This window comes from Ambystoma mexicanum, chromosome 10, assembly GCF_040938575.1.
Source record: "Ambystoma mexicanum isolate Mex_15411 chromosome 10, UKY_AmexF1_1, whole genome shotgun sequence".
Taxonomy (NCBI): domain Eukaryota; kingdom Metazoa; phylum Chordata; class Amphibia; order Caudata; family Ambystomatidae; genus Ambystoma; species Ambystoma mexicanum.
Window position 1 is genome coordinate 445,273,794 of NC_090932.1, and position 14,434 is coordinate 445,288,227.

Below are 14,434 nucleotides of genomic sequence, written 5' to 3' on the forward strand. Positions count from 1 at the left end.
CTTATTTCTGGGAAAATAGAGGAGGCAACCAAAAGATGGAGCGGTAGAACAGCAGGACCAGTGTGGAAGGGGAAAAATGCAAGTTTCTATGGTGAAGCAATGTGACAGGAACTCCACTGGTCGATGTTCACAAGTGTCCTAGAATATGGAGTAGCAATGTATTACTGCATGAACAAAACGTGGGCTTGCTTTGAGAAGTTGCGGTCAAAGGTCAACTGATTCATGAAGGATCGCACCTTGTGATTTGTCACTTGACCGCCTCCCACCTGTAAACCCCATCATACTCTCGCCTTATTACCCAACCCCTATATATACCTTACCCCAATTTACCGTCTGGATTTTTTGCCCAAAAATGTGGGAGAAAATGCATTCCGTGAAACTGTAGACAAGTCTTCATTGTAATTTGATAGACATGAAGTTCTGGAAACACGTCTACCTGCTGCTGTATGTCCAAGCACTGCGGCAGCATGGCAAGCCTAAATAATCCACTCACACCACTATACAAGTCAACACGCTAATGTAGATTCAGTTTAAAATTGTAAAAACCATACATCATATTATAAAAACACATGTTTATAATGTGGACTCTTTAGCCTTACTGTGGTATCTAGACTTGGAAATGGTTGTAGAAAATCTATCAAGAAACTGCTTCGTTTGGAAAAACCCTCACAGCTGTGGACCTATTTGATATATTAGATGTGAGATAACTACTCAATTGGAGTAGAGCTGCCCAACAGAAAACCCATGAGATTGCTGTCACCCATGGTGCAGCCACCACATCGTTAACCCACTACACTTGCCACCAACCGCTCTAGTTACAACTAATTTTTAATCTCCTACAGCCCCTCTACCAATCACATCCACCAATCATATCTCGCAGTCCGGCCAGCTCTTCCTTCTCACTGCTCACCAGCGGCAACACGTTTGTCTTGGAAGCAAGACAAGGCAGTGCAACACAGGTTCGAATCCCAATCCCACGCTTAGAAACCGATCTCTGGGATTAAGCACGTTATAAAAGAACAATTAGAATTATAATACTGTTTGTAATCCAAATCTTCCATTTGCCCCTATCAATACTCTCTCCTCCCCAGTTCTTCCTATTCCCATTGTCTCGCTCTACTCTAAGCCCAGATATGGTCCTCCTATCTTAACCCATCTCTACCTTTTCTATTAAGCCCCATAACTCTCGCTGGGCTGTCACCCTCCTGCCTGAACTTCTCACCTGGTCTTTGTGGTTTATCAGCTGTGCAACACTGGGAGATAACATGAGCAAGGACAACCACACTAAAGTGGTCCATGGCGGGAAAGTGCATGTGTGGACAACCACACTAAAGAGGTCCATGGTGGAAAAGTGCATGTGTGGACAAGCACACTAAAGTGGTCCATGGTGGAAAAGTGCATGTGTGGACAACCACACTAAAGTGGTCCATGGCAGGAAAGTGCATGTGTGGACAACCACACTAAAGTGGTCCATGGCAGGAAAGTACATGTGAGGACAACCACACTAAAGTGGTCCATGGCGGGAAAGTGCATGCGTGAACAACCACACTAAAGTGGTCCATGGCGGGAAAGTGCATGCGTGGACAACCACACTAAAGTGGTCCATGGCGGAAAAGTGCATGTGCGGACAAACACACTAAAGTGGTCCATGGCGAGAAAGTGCATTTGTATTACTTTTCAAAATAAACGGTTTAAGCAACCTTAGTAACTTGAGGTGCATTTTAAAGCACACTCAGTCTGTGTCATTGATAGAAAGTACCTGCTGTACGCGCCACTAACTCATCAATGTGGCCGACGTAGGACCTCACAACTCGGGGCTGTTTCCTGGGTCAATGATGTGTGTCCTCCAGTTGTGCTGCAGTGCTCTGCTGTGCTGACTTTGACTTATTTTGAGAGCTTGTATTCGGCTTCCCTCCAACGGTGCTACCTTGGTCTGGGGGAGAAGGGTGATGTTTTTGCCATGCAATCCTCGTTAAGTTGCTTGACTATCACCCTTACTGTTTCATGGACCATCATTTCATGTTTTCTTTCTGTTTTGCAATTCTTTATTGTTGTTTCTATCCTATGTATTCTCTTTATTGAGTGCCAAAGTGCCTTGGCATAAGGCGCTATAGAAGTAATATAAACAAACGCCCACACTAGCCTGCACAGCGGCATACTGACACACAGGGCAATTAGAGCCTCAGCCCATCTGCTGTGTGCAAAACCCTGTCTAGACCGTGCGTTACCATGGATACGCAGAAGCATCACTTGACAGAGCAGAGATGAACTTTGATGGAGAAACTATTTGCAATCAGGCTGTATGAGTAAACCACTCATGGAATATTTATCTCAAATTGACACATGTTAATGCTGTTTGATTTTCCCAAATTTCGGATTAAACACTGAAGGTCATGTGTATCATTTTCATCCGTCATTTTTTCAGAAATTGCTATTAAGGTCCAAAATTATGGAATGTTTTGCATGGTTCAAAGGTGACTTTGCACTGCAGAAAAGTGGCTTTGCACTGCCGACGCAAACCCTGATTCATGAAACTGTGCAAAGTGTATTTTTGCAGTGCAAAGTCACTCTGTACTGCAAAAATGAGTGTGTCCTCACTTTGCACTGACTTTGCACTGCACAAATATACTTTGCACAGTTCCAAGAATCAGGGTTTGTGTAGGCAGTGCAAAGTCACTTTTCAGCAGTGCAAAGTCACTTTGAACCCTGCAGAAAATTCCATAAATCTAATAACATTATAGCCCTCAACCAATGCTATATATGGGCAGTTTTACGCCCTCCTACTTATCATAGGCCTTCTATCAAATCTAAAGCTCAATTGGTAGGATTTAAATAAACTCTAGAGCAAGCTTAAATGGTGTCTTCCATTGTTGGCTCCTTTTAAAGCTTTGCAACCCGATCTAAGTGTTTTCCCACACTGTATATGTGGCAAACGAGTTAAATGTTCATTATGGCCCACTGGACCACAGATTCATCTTACGCCTGCACTAAGAAATGCTAAAAACACAGTACAGCAGATTGGTGCCTTGTGAAAACACAGTATTGATGCAAATCCCTCACCTGCTTGGCTGGTGGTGATGTTAAGAGTCATGAACTGCTTTGGGCCGGGGCTGAGGTCGGAGACGCCATTCAGAGCCTCAATGTCAAACGTGTAGTTGGTGTGAGGCAGCAGGTCTGTGACCAGCACCCTGGGCAGGACCAGACCAAATGGACGGGGTATGTAGTGGACTCCGCTCCCGCATGAACTGCAGCCTCGGCCTTGACCCGGACACCGGCGGCAGTGGACGTTGTAGGTAGTGTCACCTCTGCCACCACCGTCCCGTGGCGGGTTCCACTCCAGGGTGATGGATGTCTCGTTGACTGTGGAAATTGGATTCTCCGGTGCAGAGGGCGGCCCTGGTGAGATGAGGAGAAAAACAGAGGGGGAGGGAAGGGTGTGAGTAGGAAATATAGATGAGCACGACAAATCTAATGCATAGGGGAAGCACCTGTCTAGACCGTCACCCATGACAGGATAACAAACGACCTCCTGGAGATGGCGCCGTTCATCATCGCCGGGCTCTTACAGGCACCCCACAAATCATCCGCCCCAGGGGTGACAGGAGGCTGCTCTGAGGCACGTGGAAGCATAGATGCCTTTTCTCCTTGCTGGGCCATCTCTGTGATCCCGTATTCTCATAATCAATCAAATCAGATTCCCATTACAACTTAGAAGTCAGAAATGGAGCTGCCCGGTTGGTCGCTATGCGCAGTGGTGCACAGAGAGAACATTGCAAGCCCGAGTCCTCGTTAAGATGCCCGCAACTGAGTTGGCCCACCACTCCCCCAACATCCAGCCTTTGCGAACACATTTTAGAACATGTCAATCAAGCGTATGCTGCACCACTAAGTGAAGACAGGACGCGTGCAGGGAGAGCGGAGCGGTGACTTCCTCAATTGCTATGCAGCTGTCCTCCATTTCTGATGGAAAGATGATTTCCCTCACTGTATATATACTCAGCCTACTGGACATTGCAACCCAGTAGCAACCCTGCCCCTAGAAATCTAGTAGTAGAGCAGTTGACCTATCTATGCTTGCACCGGTCAACACTCAACAAAGGACCCTCTATGCTAATCAGAGGTTTAAGTGGGATGAAGAACGTTTTGCTGACGAATATGTATTCGTGAACTTGCCCTAGAAACTGTAACAAAGGAGTTACACTCTAAATAACTTGCATAGTGGTGGGTGCGGTGCACGTGCAGAATACACCCCGTGTAAGTTGAGTTGATGCTGCTGAGATATGTGTGGATAAAGTTATCTTGTAGCTTCCAGGTGAAATATTTTGCATCCAATAAAAAAAATTTTAAAAAAAAAGCTCTTGGGTGTTATTTGAACCCCACAGAGATCTGTGTGCAACTGGCTGTTCACCAGTGTACGTTTCTGCTGCAGAGATCCATGTGCAGCGTACTTATCACTGGTGTACACGCCTGCCGCAGAGATCTGTGTGTTACTTGATGGCCATCAGTGTATATGCCTGATGCAGAGGTCTGTGTGTAACCTGCTGGTCACTGGTGTGCGTCCCTGCTGCAGAAAGGGGTGTGTAACCCTTTGATCACTGGTGCACGAACCTGCTGCAGAGATCTGTGTGTAACTTGCGGATCACTGGTGTACACGCCTGCTGCAGAGATCTGTGTATGACTTGCTTATAACTGGTATATGTGCCTGCTGCAAAGATCTGTGTGTAACCTGCTGATCACTGGTGGTCATGCCTGCTGCAGAAAGGTGTGTGTAACAGTATCCAGTCAATATATCTAACACATTCCAGAGTGGTACATTTCAGAGTGGACCATACTACCGAAAAACACAGCAAACATGAATGAAATAAACAAAGGGTAGTGGGGTAAAGGGGTTAAAATGGGTTGGGATAGGGTTGGGGTGGTGTTATAAGGGTAAACAAACAGGGTGCTTGGCGGGGGGTATTTTGGTCACCGTGTGTAACCTGCAAGACTATTTTTTAAGGTGTTTTCATAAAATAATTTGAATTAACTAACCCTCCTGACGTGTTGTTGAAGGACTCCTAGATGAATGCCCCTCCTTAAACATATAAAGGTTTAGGGTGCGGAGGGTGGTCTTCTTGTACTCCTGTTTTGGAGGCTGTGCCTTTTCTACTCAGCATAATATTAAGCCAAGGGAAAAAGCAGGAGCACTGTTCCGTAAACGGGGCTCCTCGCCAAGACGAAGGGCCTGATTGCCATGTTGGCAGCGGTGGTTAAATAATTGATATTTGGAAATACTGCATGGTTTAATGCTCTGTCAAATTATGATTTTCATGTCCTAAATTCTTCCACTGAATCTAATTTTGTGTGAAGGAAAATACTGCGGCAACAATTAATTGCCACATCAGCGATTACCTACTCGATATAACTGCAGGCAGTAACCCTGCAGGTCCCCCATGGGGCATACCATGCCCTGGAGTGAGGGCCAGCTGCAGTATCCGTGTGGCTCAATCATGCTGACCCTTCTCATGACTGCAAGCTTACTGCATGCAGCGACGGTGCATGCCTGTGGATGTATATCCACAGGGAACACTGCCAAGCCCCAAAGACCGCTCAAACTCAGCAGTGTTCAATGAATACTTCTTTATTTTAATAAGGCTGGGCTCACTGTTCTTAATATAATGTATGTAATGTAACTCGGTCTTACATTACACAGCTTCGGATGTTTTGGTAGCTTCTCGGAGTTCAGTCCAGAAAAAGAGGGGACTATTCCTGGGGCCAGGCAATATGCAAACCTGAGCTGTTGATTTAGTTATGTATTCTGCATTTGTAAGGCGCTTATGCAGCGATGCATGCTCAATGGAACACGCAGCAATATGTGTGCTAGTGAGATCCAGGTGAATTGATTTAGGGCTCCTGGGGTTTATGCAATATTGCTTACTAACGGGATTTTCTGCATGAGAGTGTGTAGTTTCGGAAATGCACAGGAGTGGGTGGGGGGAACTAGAGAAAATATGAGTTTTCGTGTATTTTGAGGTGTATAGGAGCAGCGTGGGCCCTACTGAGTGTGTGTTTTCTGTTTGATCGACGCAGTGCACGGTTGATGATAATGATGATGATGATTCGGGCAATGCGTATGAAGTTTGGTCATTAGTGGTCATGCCTCTGGTTGTTAGGTCTAGTTGAATAACCTGTATCAAGGTATTCAGGCTAGTTTTTTTGACTTATGGATATCTGCAGTCATACATTTCAGGGAGACTATGAGGGTCATGGTAGATGACATATTGGTGGAATGTCTGCAGGTTCCGGTTTTAATGGGATTCGGATGCAACATCCAAGAGGGTGTCTGATGGAGTGCACATCCGGTTGTCGGGAATTGAGGAGAGCAATCCTAGCTACTTGCAGTCACTCGGTTGTTTGATAGTTTTCTAATCATAAGATATCTGTAGTTACCTCAGATACGGGATAGGGTGAGAACTTTGGTCCATGCCGCGTGATCTCCTGTGAATGGCCACACCGGTGTGTTACATAACGTGCCCAATTAATAGCCAGCACCAAAAAGGCATTCATTGTTCTTTCTGAATTTACGGATATCTGAAGTTCTGTCTTGTGAAGTGGACATGTGGGGCTTCAGGCTCTTATCCTGGTCTGGGTTGGCATTCTGGGGATGTTATCCAGTATATGGGTTATTTAAAATGTGTATATGGTCAATGTACATCAACCTTTACAAATAAAACAGACATAAATCCATTAATATCCAATTAATACAATCCATCAATGAATCCAAATAAAATATAAACAACCCCCCCCCCCCCCTTTCACAACATTAAATAGCGGCACCATAAGAAACCTCCCCCATCCCAAACAGGTGCTATTAATAAACTATACAGGTTTTAGCTGAGTCAGGAATCTCACTACCGCTGTTGTCAATGGCATGCCCATCCCACTCTGCAGCCACCGCCATAGACTGTGCACAGTAATACAATCCGTTTTAGGATCAAATTCTTTAAAATGAAATTAAACGTAAATAAATTAGTACTGAACACTCTAAAATTACGTGTTTCAACGTGTCTACTTCGTTTGAATTCTTACAATAAGAAAACAAAACTAAGTTGATTGGTAAAATCTTCCAAATGGTTAAAAGCCCCCTGGACAAGTTTAAATTCATTCGAAATCTCATAAAAAAGTAGCAGGAATTTCCTAGGGAACTTTTTCAAATAAGGGGACAAAACACCCCGCTCTTCATGATCATCTATTAACTGTGCAAACAATGGATATTTATGGTTGCTTTGGAATGTGGCAATCGAATCCCTGCGCTGCGAGGTCTAAACACGGATCCTAAAATGTGGGTTTTGCTATGATTGAGCTCAGGGGCAACACGTTTGTCTTGGAAGCAAAACAAGGCAGCGCAACATAGGTTCGAATCCCAATCCCGCGCTTAGAAACCACTTGTTGATATTAAGCGTGATACAAAATAACAATTTTAATTATAATATAATCAGCTTCAATGTCAAATCAGTTTGAAGAGGGTCAAAGAATTAGATAATTATAAGTGGTTTGATTCTTTGAAGCATATTGTTTTTTTTAATCTATTCTCAACATGCTTGCAGATATGTTTCAGTAATTTGAAATAGTCAAAAAATGAATCACCCATGATTGGGTCCATATGTAAAGCTGCACACACTCTATGTAGGAATAACACTGAGGATGCAGGGTGCTTGAAGTACACATTCAATTGTTAATTCAGATATTGTGAACTTGTTATGCAACACTAAAGATGCATGAAAAACGAGAGTGGATAGTATTTTTTGATTCTGAAGAATGATGGGTATATTTATATGATCAAAAGCCCGGCTATGCACAATCAGTCAAACCATGGAAGGGTAAAATCATCCATTTTAATACATTTCAAAGAGATTTTATATAATAACGTGAAAGTTAATGTTATTGGCGACTGACCATCTAGCAATGTGTTTCTACTGGGTTTTCTTCTTTAATTACCAACTGTAATAACTAATGAATAATAATTGGAGTAACTGATGAGTAAGCAAAGCTCCCTACGATTCGAGAATGCAGCCACATTCTGTTTGACACCGACTCGACACCAGCTTGCTGGTGGGCCATTGTGACTGCTGCAACCATGAACCGAGCTGACACCGCGGTCAGCACCAAGAAGCCTAAAGCTGTTGAACAACCAAGGCATTTGCAAAGGTACTCATGAACGATTTCTGTCGTCCTGGTCCATCTTCGGGCACTAGAGATTGGATAGGTCATTTTAATCCCTTTTGCAACCGTAAGAACACATCCTTTGAACATTGTGGTCTTTTATTGCCTTTTCTCCCCTATCTCGTTATCCAGAGTGATACATCTATGCTATCTTTTCATATTCTGTGTTCTTCCAACAGGGGTGAGTTTACACAGTATTTTCCAGTTAGTTCTTAATGTACTTGGTGTGTTTGATTGCAGTATATATTTGTCTAGAACCTTGATAAAACATTCTTTTACTTTTGACTGTTATACTTTGCTGTTTGGGTTACTACTGAATCACATTCACACCCCTCCTAAGAGTATATATTTCTGTCAGCCCACCTTACCAAAACAGGTGAAGGGATCTGTGCCTGTATTTCCTTTATGATTGTGTTGGCCACTGGATTGTAGCAGTGTGGGAGCCGAGTGGGCGTTTCAGCCTCTACCCATCCTTGTACTCCTGCAGGGCAGAAGTCAATTTGTCATAATACTAAACAAATACATTGAAAGCTAAGGCAGCATCTCTTTCCAACAGGAATACGGGAAGGCACATGGACTGCCTGGGCCCCAGTACTACAGCCTCCCTTGACAAAGTACGGATACAGCACAGTCCGCAGCACTATCACCCTCTCTCACACACGTAGGATGTTCATAGTACGGAGTGCAGCAGAGCAAGTCCGCCACGTGCACTGCTGACACCAGCAAGACTCCCTCACAAAGACCAGGAGCAGCACAAGTATCATCACAGGAAAGGGTTGGCAGCCACAAGTTTTTAAAAAATATGTAAACAATACAGGAGCCTGCTAAACTATGAACAAGGAGGGTGAGGATCGGAAAAACGAGTTACAATCCATGCATGTAATCAAAATAAGTTAACCCAGCCATGTTGGGCTTTATTCACAGACGCATTCATAATGGCGCAGTCCCATAGGAAAACACTCTGCGAATCAGGCCCTTTGAATGTTTGTTTTTACCCGAGGACTATACCGCTGAGTTTAGAACTTTAAAGCACATTGTTTGATTTCCTAACCTGTGGGAAATATGTATTCATCCACTCTTCATTCTTCTCTGTAATCTCCAAAGACGTCAAGGGAGAGTTCTGGGCAAAGAGATGATCTATCCGTGCTTTATGCCAAGTCAAATGTTTGGCGGGCATTCTACACCAGGAGCTGGGCACTGCATTCCGATTCTGATTGACTAAGGTGAGGTCAGTAACGAAAGTAAGGAGTTAAAGGCGGTTACTATTGGGCATCTCAAGGGTATTTATTTTAGCAACCTGAGGAGAGGAAAATGCGGACCCCACCCGGACAGAATTTCAACCTCTGACCTAAATGTCACACTTAGGTGCAATGTTGCAGACAAATGTAAGCCTAGCAGCGGGTGTAAATATTTGCATTTGACTAAGTGCTTATATTGGTCCACCTCTTTGTAAGCACTCACAGTTTTGTCAGATAAGGAAAGCGGTACAATGGCAAGCAATCCCAACACCGCGGTTCCATGTCATTTCATCATGGGATGAGATTTTGCTAGGTTTTTCCTCTGCAGATATTTTAACGAAAATTGAATTTTTAATTTTTGGGGCCCCCACCCGGGGACCACCCCCCAACCCCTTTAATTTTTGTATCTATTCCCAAACACCCACACCCCATATATATATTTTTCTACCCCCCCCAAAAAAATGTATGAGTTTTCTCACTGAAATAGCCACAGAGACAAACCCAGCGTCATTTCATCCCGCAATGAAAGGACGCCGTACCAACACCACAACGTTTTGTCAAGGAGAAGCAAACCTTAGATCCCAGTATCTCGGTACCACAGTGGGCACATTAACCACTAGATCTGTGCGATGCCAGTGCATATGCTGGGCATGACCTTGCCAGTATACTAATTAATTAATTAATTAATTAACATGCGACGGTCTGTAGCTCCACAGCATATCTAGGCCTAAGTGAGAGAATAGGCTCAGGAATTGTCGCGACAAACACTCACTCAAACAAACAGTGCGACCCACAGCTGCACCGAGATGTCACATCTATTGCCAAGTGCACGCCTGTCTTGATGGTCACTTACTTGTGCAAGGCATGGACTTGGCGTCCATCTCAGCCCGGTAGAAGCCTTTCTCGCACAAGCATGCTTCCGAGCTGTGCTGGTGGGAGTAGCTGTGGGGAGGGCACTTGCTGCAGCTGGCATCGGTGGCGATAGCTTTATAGAATCCAGGACGACATGCTGGATTAAAAAGAGAAAAGGGACAAGTCAGGAGTGGAGTCCTTCACCCAGTTAAGACAACAAGCAAGTATTCAAGTAATCTTCTTAACAATGTTTAGAACCACAAATGAATAAGAGTTGCAGGAAGCATCTCATAGTGCATGTTACTTGCCAGAAAAAATCTCTTTTGCTTTTAAAATATGAGAACTGTATGTTTGCGTTACTTTCTTGGTGACTACATCCTGGTTTAAAGACATACCTTAATACGACATGAAGCATTAAATATCTAAAATGAAAAGGTGTCCCCCTCAGCTACGCTCTTGCCAAGTGGATGGAAGTATTTTGTTTTGTGCTGCGACAAATGTTATACATTGCATAAACTTAAGGCATTCATGCATTACTTTACACATATCTTCTGCTTTGATCATTATAAAATATCTTATCAAAATAGAGACCAATTCCCGAAGAGAGACAGACATTAACAAAAGCTAACCCGACCATTGCCCTAAATGAGAGCTGACCATTCACCACTGCACCCAAAGGACTATGTAGGTGAACTACCTCTTCTGCATTGCAACCCTAGGGATCTGGACCTCGTTACCCATCACACACCATCCATCATAGTCCCAATTCAAACTATGCCACCCCTCCGCTCTACACATTGCCTCGAACAAACAAGCTGTTAACGATTCAGAAGAGAAACTGATGAATATAGGTTAGGACCATACAAATCTAACAATGCAAATTCAAAACCTTCAAGAAACTCATATTGTATCCAGTTTCAATCATTTTAAACAATGACACCAAGGTTCTTGTTTTGCTTGAATATGTTTATCCCTGACTAATTCTCTTAACCTGATGGCCCCGATCCTTAAAAGTGCACTTGTGTTACAGTGTACCAAACCATCCAGCATCTGGACATGGTTCGCCCACAATCCCTGGTCATATTGTTCTGTAAGTGGGTGTGTCTCTCGCCTCTGTTGTGGCCTTTGTTTGCCTGTATACATTACAGGGTGCCTGAGCATAGCCTTGCTAAGCACATATAATACTCCAAACTAAAATCTTCAAATGCCCCAAGTACTAGAGGAGGTGCCCCACCACTCCCCTCACTTTAACTATCCATAACTTGCTCGGGAAAATGCACCATGAGTCCTGAGGAAGGGCATCTTGACAGAAGGTGTAGAAACACTGGAGGAATTGATTTACGTATTTGATTTGTCGTATGTACTAGGTTTGCTGAAAGCTGACAATCCTGGTTGGCTGATTCAGAATTGTACTATGATGAATGCAGGATGTAGACCGTTTGCTACAGGGGAAATGCACACATGCAGGACATAAAGAAATCAGATTTGGAAAGAAACATGGACACAGGGTTCAAGATCCAAAGCAGGAACGGAAACAAGTTGCATTTCTGATCCTGTAGGTCATACTTCTGCCCGCCATGTTTATACATGTATATATTTATTTTTTAAATAAACATGCAGTAATTGAGATGTTATAGCCAATGCTGTCAATGAACTGGATTTGCAGCTCCCTAATCAGCAGCATAATAGAATTCCCCAAAATATCTCTTGTGGTCTTAGATCATGACGGATCCCCTTCATTTGCCGATCGTCCTAGCTTCGGCTTCCTGTCCTCGACTGTCAATGGAAAACATCTCTCCGGTCTCAGCTGATTAAGTTCTGCCCATTAATGTTCAAGCCAAAAAATGTATTACTTAATTATTTAAGAAACTGCATTCCGATACATTTACTTACTTGCCATTAATCAAATGTACAAATGCAAATGTATTGTTGATTGCAGCCATAATGCTTTCAGCTATAATGACCCTTATCTCGTTCATGTTTTTTAATGACCTCTTTTAAAAGGCTGAAATGAAGTGCCCTTCTGCTTGGCTTGAGTTGTGAGTGGCCATGGTGTTCTAATTAATAGTGCAGCCCGAGGGAGCGCCGGAAATCAAGGGAGGGGTCTTCGGTTGGAGAGTCTTACTCTTGAAGATCTTACTCTCCAGCCATGCCACTGGCGGAGAGGAGCGGCCGATAGAAATTAGTCGGCGATTAAACAAGTAGCTTTTAACCTTCCTTATGAATCCCCAGCGGGTAGTGGTGTGATGCAAAGTGTCGGGAGATCCAGGCAAATCTTGGCCTGGTTGAGGCCAAGTTGCTCACTCAATACTGCCAGAGTGTCTAGCCACTATTGCCTCAAACAGAACCCTAGCCTCACCAACTCACCCAAGCAAAATCCACTTAAAAAAAAAAAAAAAAAGAATCTTGTATTACCAGTGTTAGGCAGCCCTGCCCGATGTCCTGTCCCCATATCACAGGAAAAGGATGTCGGGTGGCAAGTAGTCATACTGGGAAGGGTGCAGCGGGGTTTTGAAAATACTACTCTCTTTTAACAGCAATTGTACTCTTCTGTTTTAACCTAGTGATGTAGATATGCAGAAGGTTGGTTTGTGATGTGATTTGTGCATGTTTTAAATAAAATCTTATGTGTACATCAGAACATTATTTTAGTTCTTTAAAGTCATATGTAATACATATTTTCATCAGTTGGAGCCAATAATATATGTGATAAACTGTTTTATTACAAGGTGAATGTGGGATTTTAACAACATCTGCACTTTGCGCAACCTTTGCTGAGCCAATGCGTTGGACTATAGTCAGCCATGCTAGCATGGCCAATGGTAAATGATTGTGGGAGTCTTAGTCAAGAATATCTGGAGAGCTGCAGGTTGCACACCCCTGCTTTAGAGTGTGTGATCCTGGGAAAATACCTTTACCGTTACTGTGTTTTCTCAGCCAAAACTGGGTCAAAGGCTATGAGTTCTTTATTGTTGTTGGTGATGGGGGTGAGAGTTACACGGGCAGGATGTCAGATATGGGTTTTGTGTCCTGGGTGTTGAGAAGGCATGATGCCAGTTATGGGTATTGTGGTGGGAATGCAGGGCCCCAAGATTAGGTTTTTGTGGGGCAAGGGGACACAGGGGCTGGACGCCATGTACAAATGGTGGGTAGTGGGTGACAGCATATCAGTAACAGGATTTTAATTGTGGGTGAGAGGTAGGGTACCTGGTATGGGGTTTGTGTTGTGTGCAGCCGGGAGGCAGGATGTCGGTTCTGGGTGTTATGTTGTGAGTTGTGGCAGGAAGGGTGACACATACGGGTCTTTTGCCAGATCCATTCACATTTGGTCACTAGAGCCTAACAGAACACTGGGGCGTGGCTCTGGATTTTATTTAGACGTGTATATACTTGCTTACCACTTTCAATTATACTTTTTCAGCGCTTCATCCAGTGCACTCCTGCACGACAACAGACCCACCCTTGACAATGCGAAAGCGTGCACGTTTGGTTTACTGCATGCTTCCTGGTCTCCATTAATCAAACAATTCACTCAAACACCTACAATCACACACATGGTCTAGCACTAACCCGCTCATTGGTGTAGTAGGGGCTCCTGTGGCCCCTGCAGTGTGGGGACCGGGCAGAGGGTGCTGAAAGAGGGACAGTGAACCACAGCTCCCTCCAGCTGCTCCTCACCATTTCCCAATGCAGAGAGGGGAACAAGCAACCATTTCCTGGTCAGTGCAAGCCTCACACTCAAAACAAAGCGAGTACAAATTGGCATCCATGACTCATATTTTGCAAGCATTTTACTATTAGAGTGAGCATTGTCATAAATGAAATCCAAGCCAACTGTGTGCATTGTGTACTCCATAATAGTTGCTTTCTGACATCATTATCACAGCCACATGAATTCAATATACACATCTTGTTCTTTGATTTTGTGCAAAGCAGCCTGGAGCTATGGTGCCTTTTATTCCCATACCTTTTCCTATAGCAGATTTTTTTACAGAATGCAGGAGATTTATTCGCTTAAAGAATTGCTTATATACTTAGTGAGAGAATATTTTATTGATAAATAGATATTTATTTGCAAACTGAGCCAGAGAACTGTATTTAAAATATGCAGTTTAATATGAATGCAAACAAGACTACCCGAG

General features: G+C 43.7%; 1 protein-coding gene across 3 annotated transcripts in view; it reads right to left on the reverse strand.

Annotated features, from left to right (window-relative positions):
- LOC138491479 (ephrin type-A receptor 3-like) overlaps positions 1 to 14,434 on the reverse strand; it is a 642,080-nt gene that overhangs the window by 314,687 nt on the left and 312,959 nt on the right. For all 3 annotated transcript variants that reach the window (XM_069617996.1, XM_069617995.1, XM_069617997.1), the window contains exons 4-5: positions 10,294 to 10,449; positions 3,061 to 3,396 (exon numbers count right to left, since the gene is read on the reverse strand). In XM_069617996.1, the coding sequence (XP_069474097.1) occupies positions 3,061 to 3,396; positions 10,294 to 10,449 (492 nt within the window). The remainder of the gene's footprint in view (positions 1 to 3,060; positions 3,397 to 10,293; positions 10,450 to 14,434) is intronic.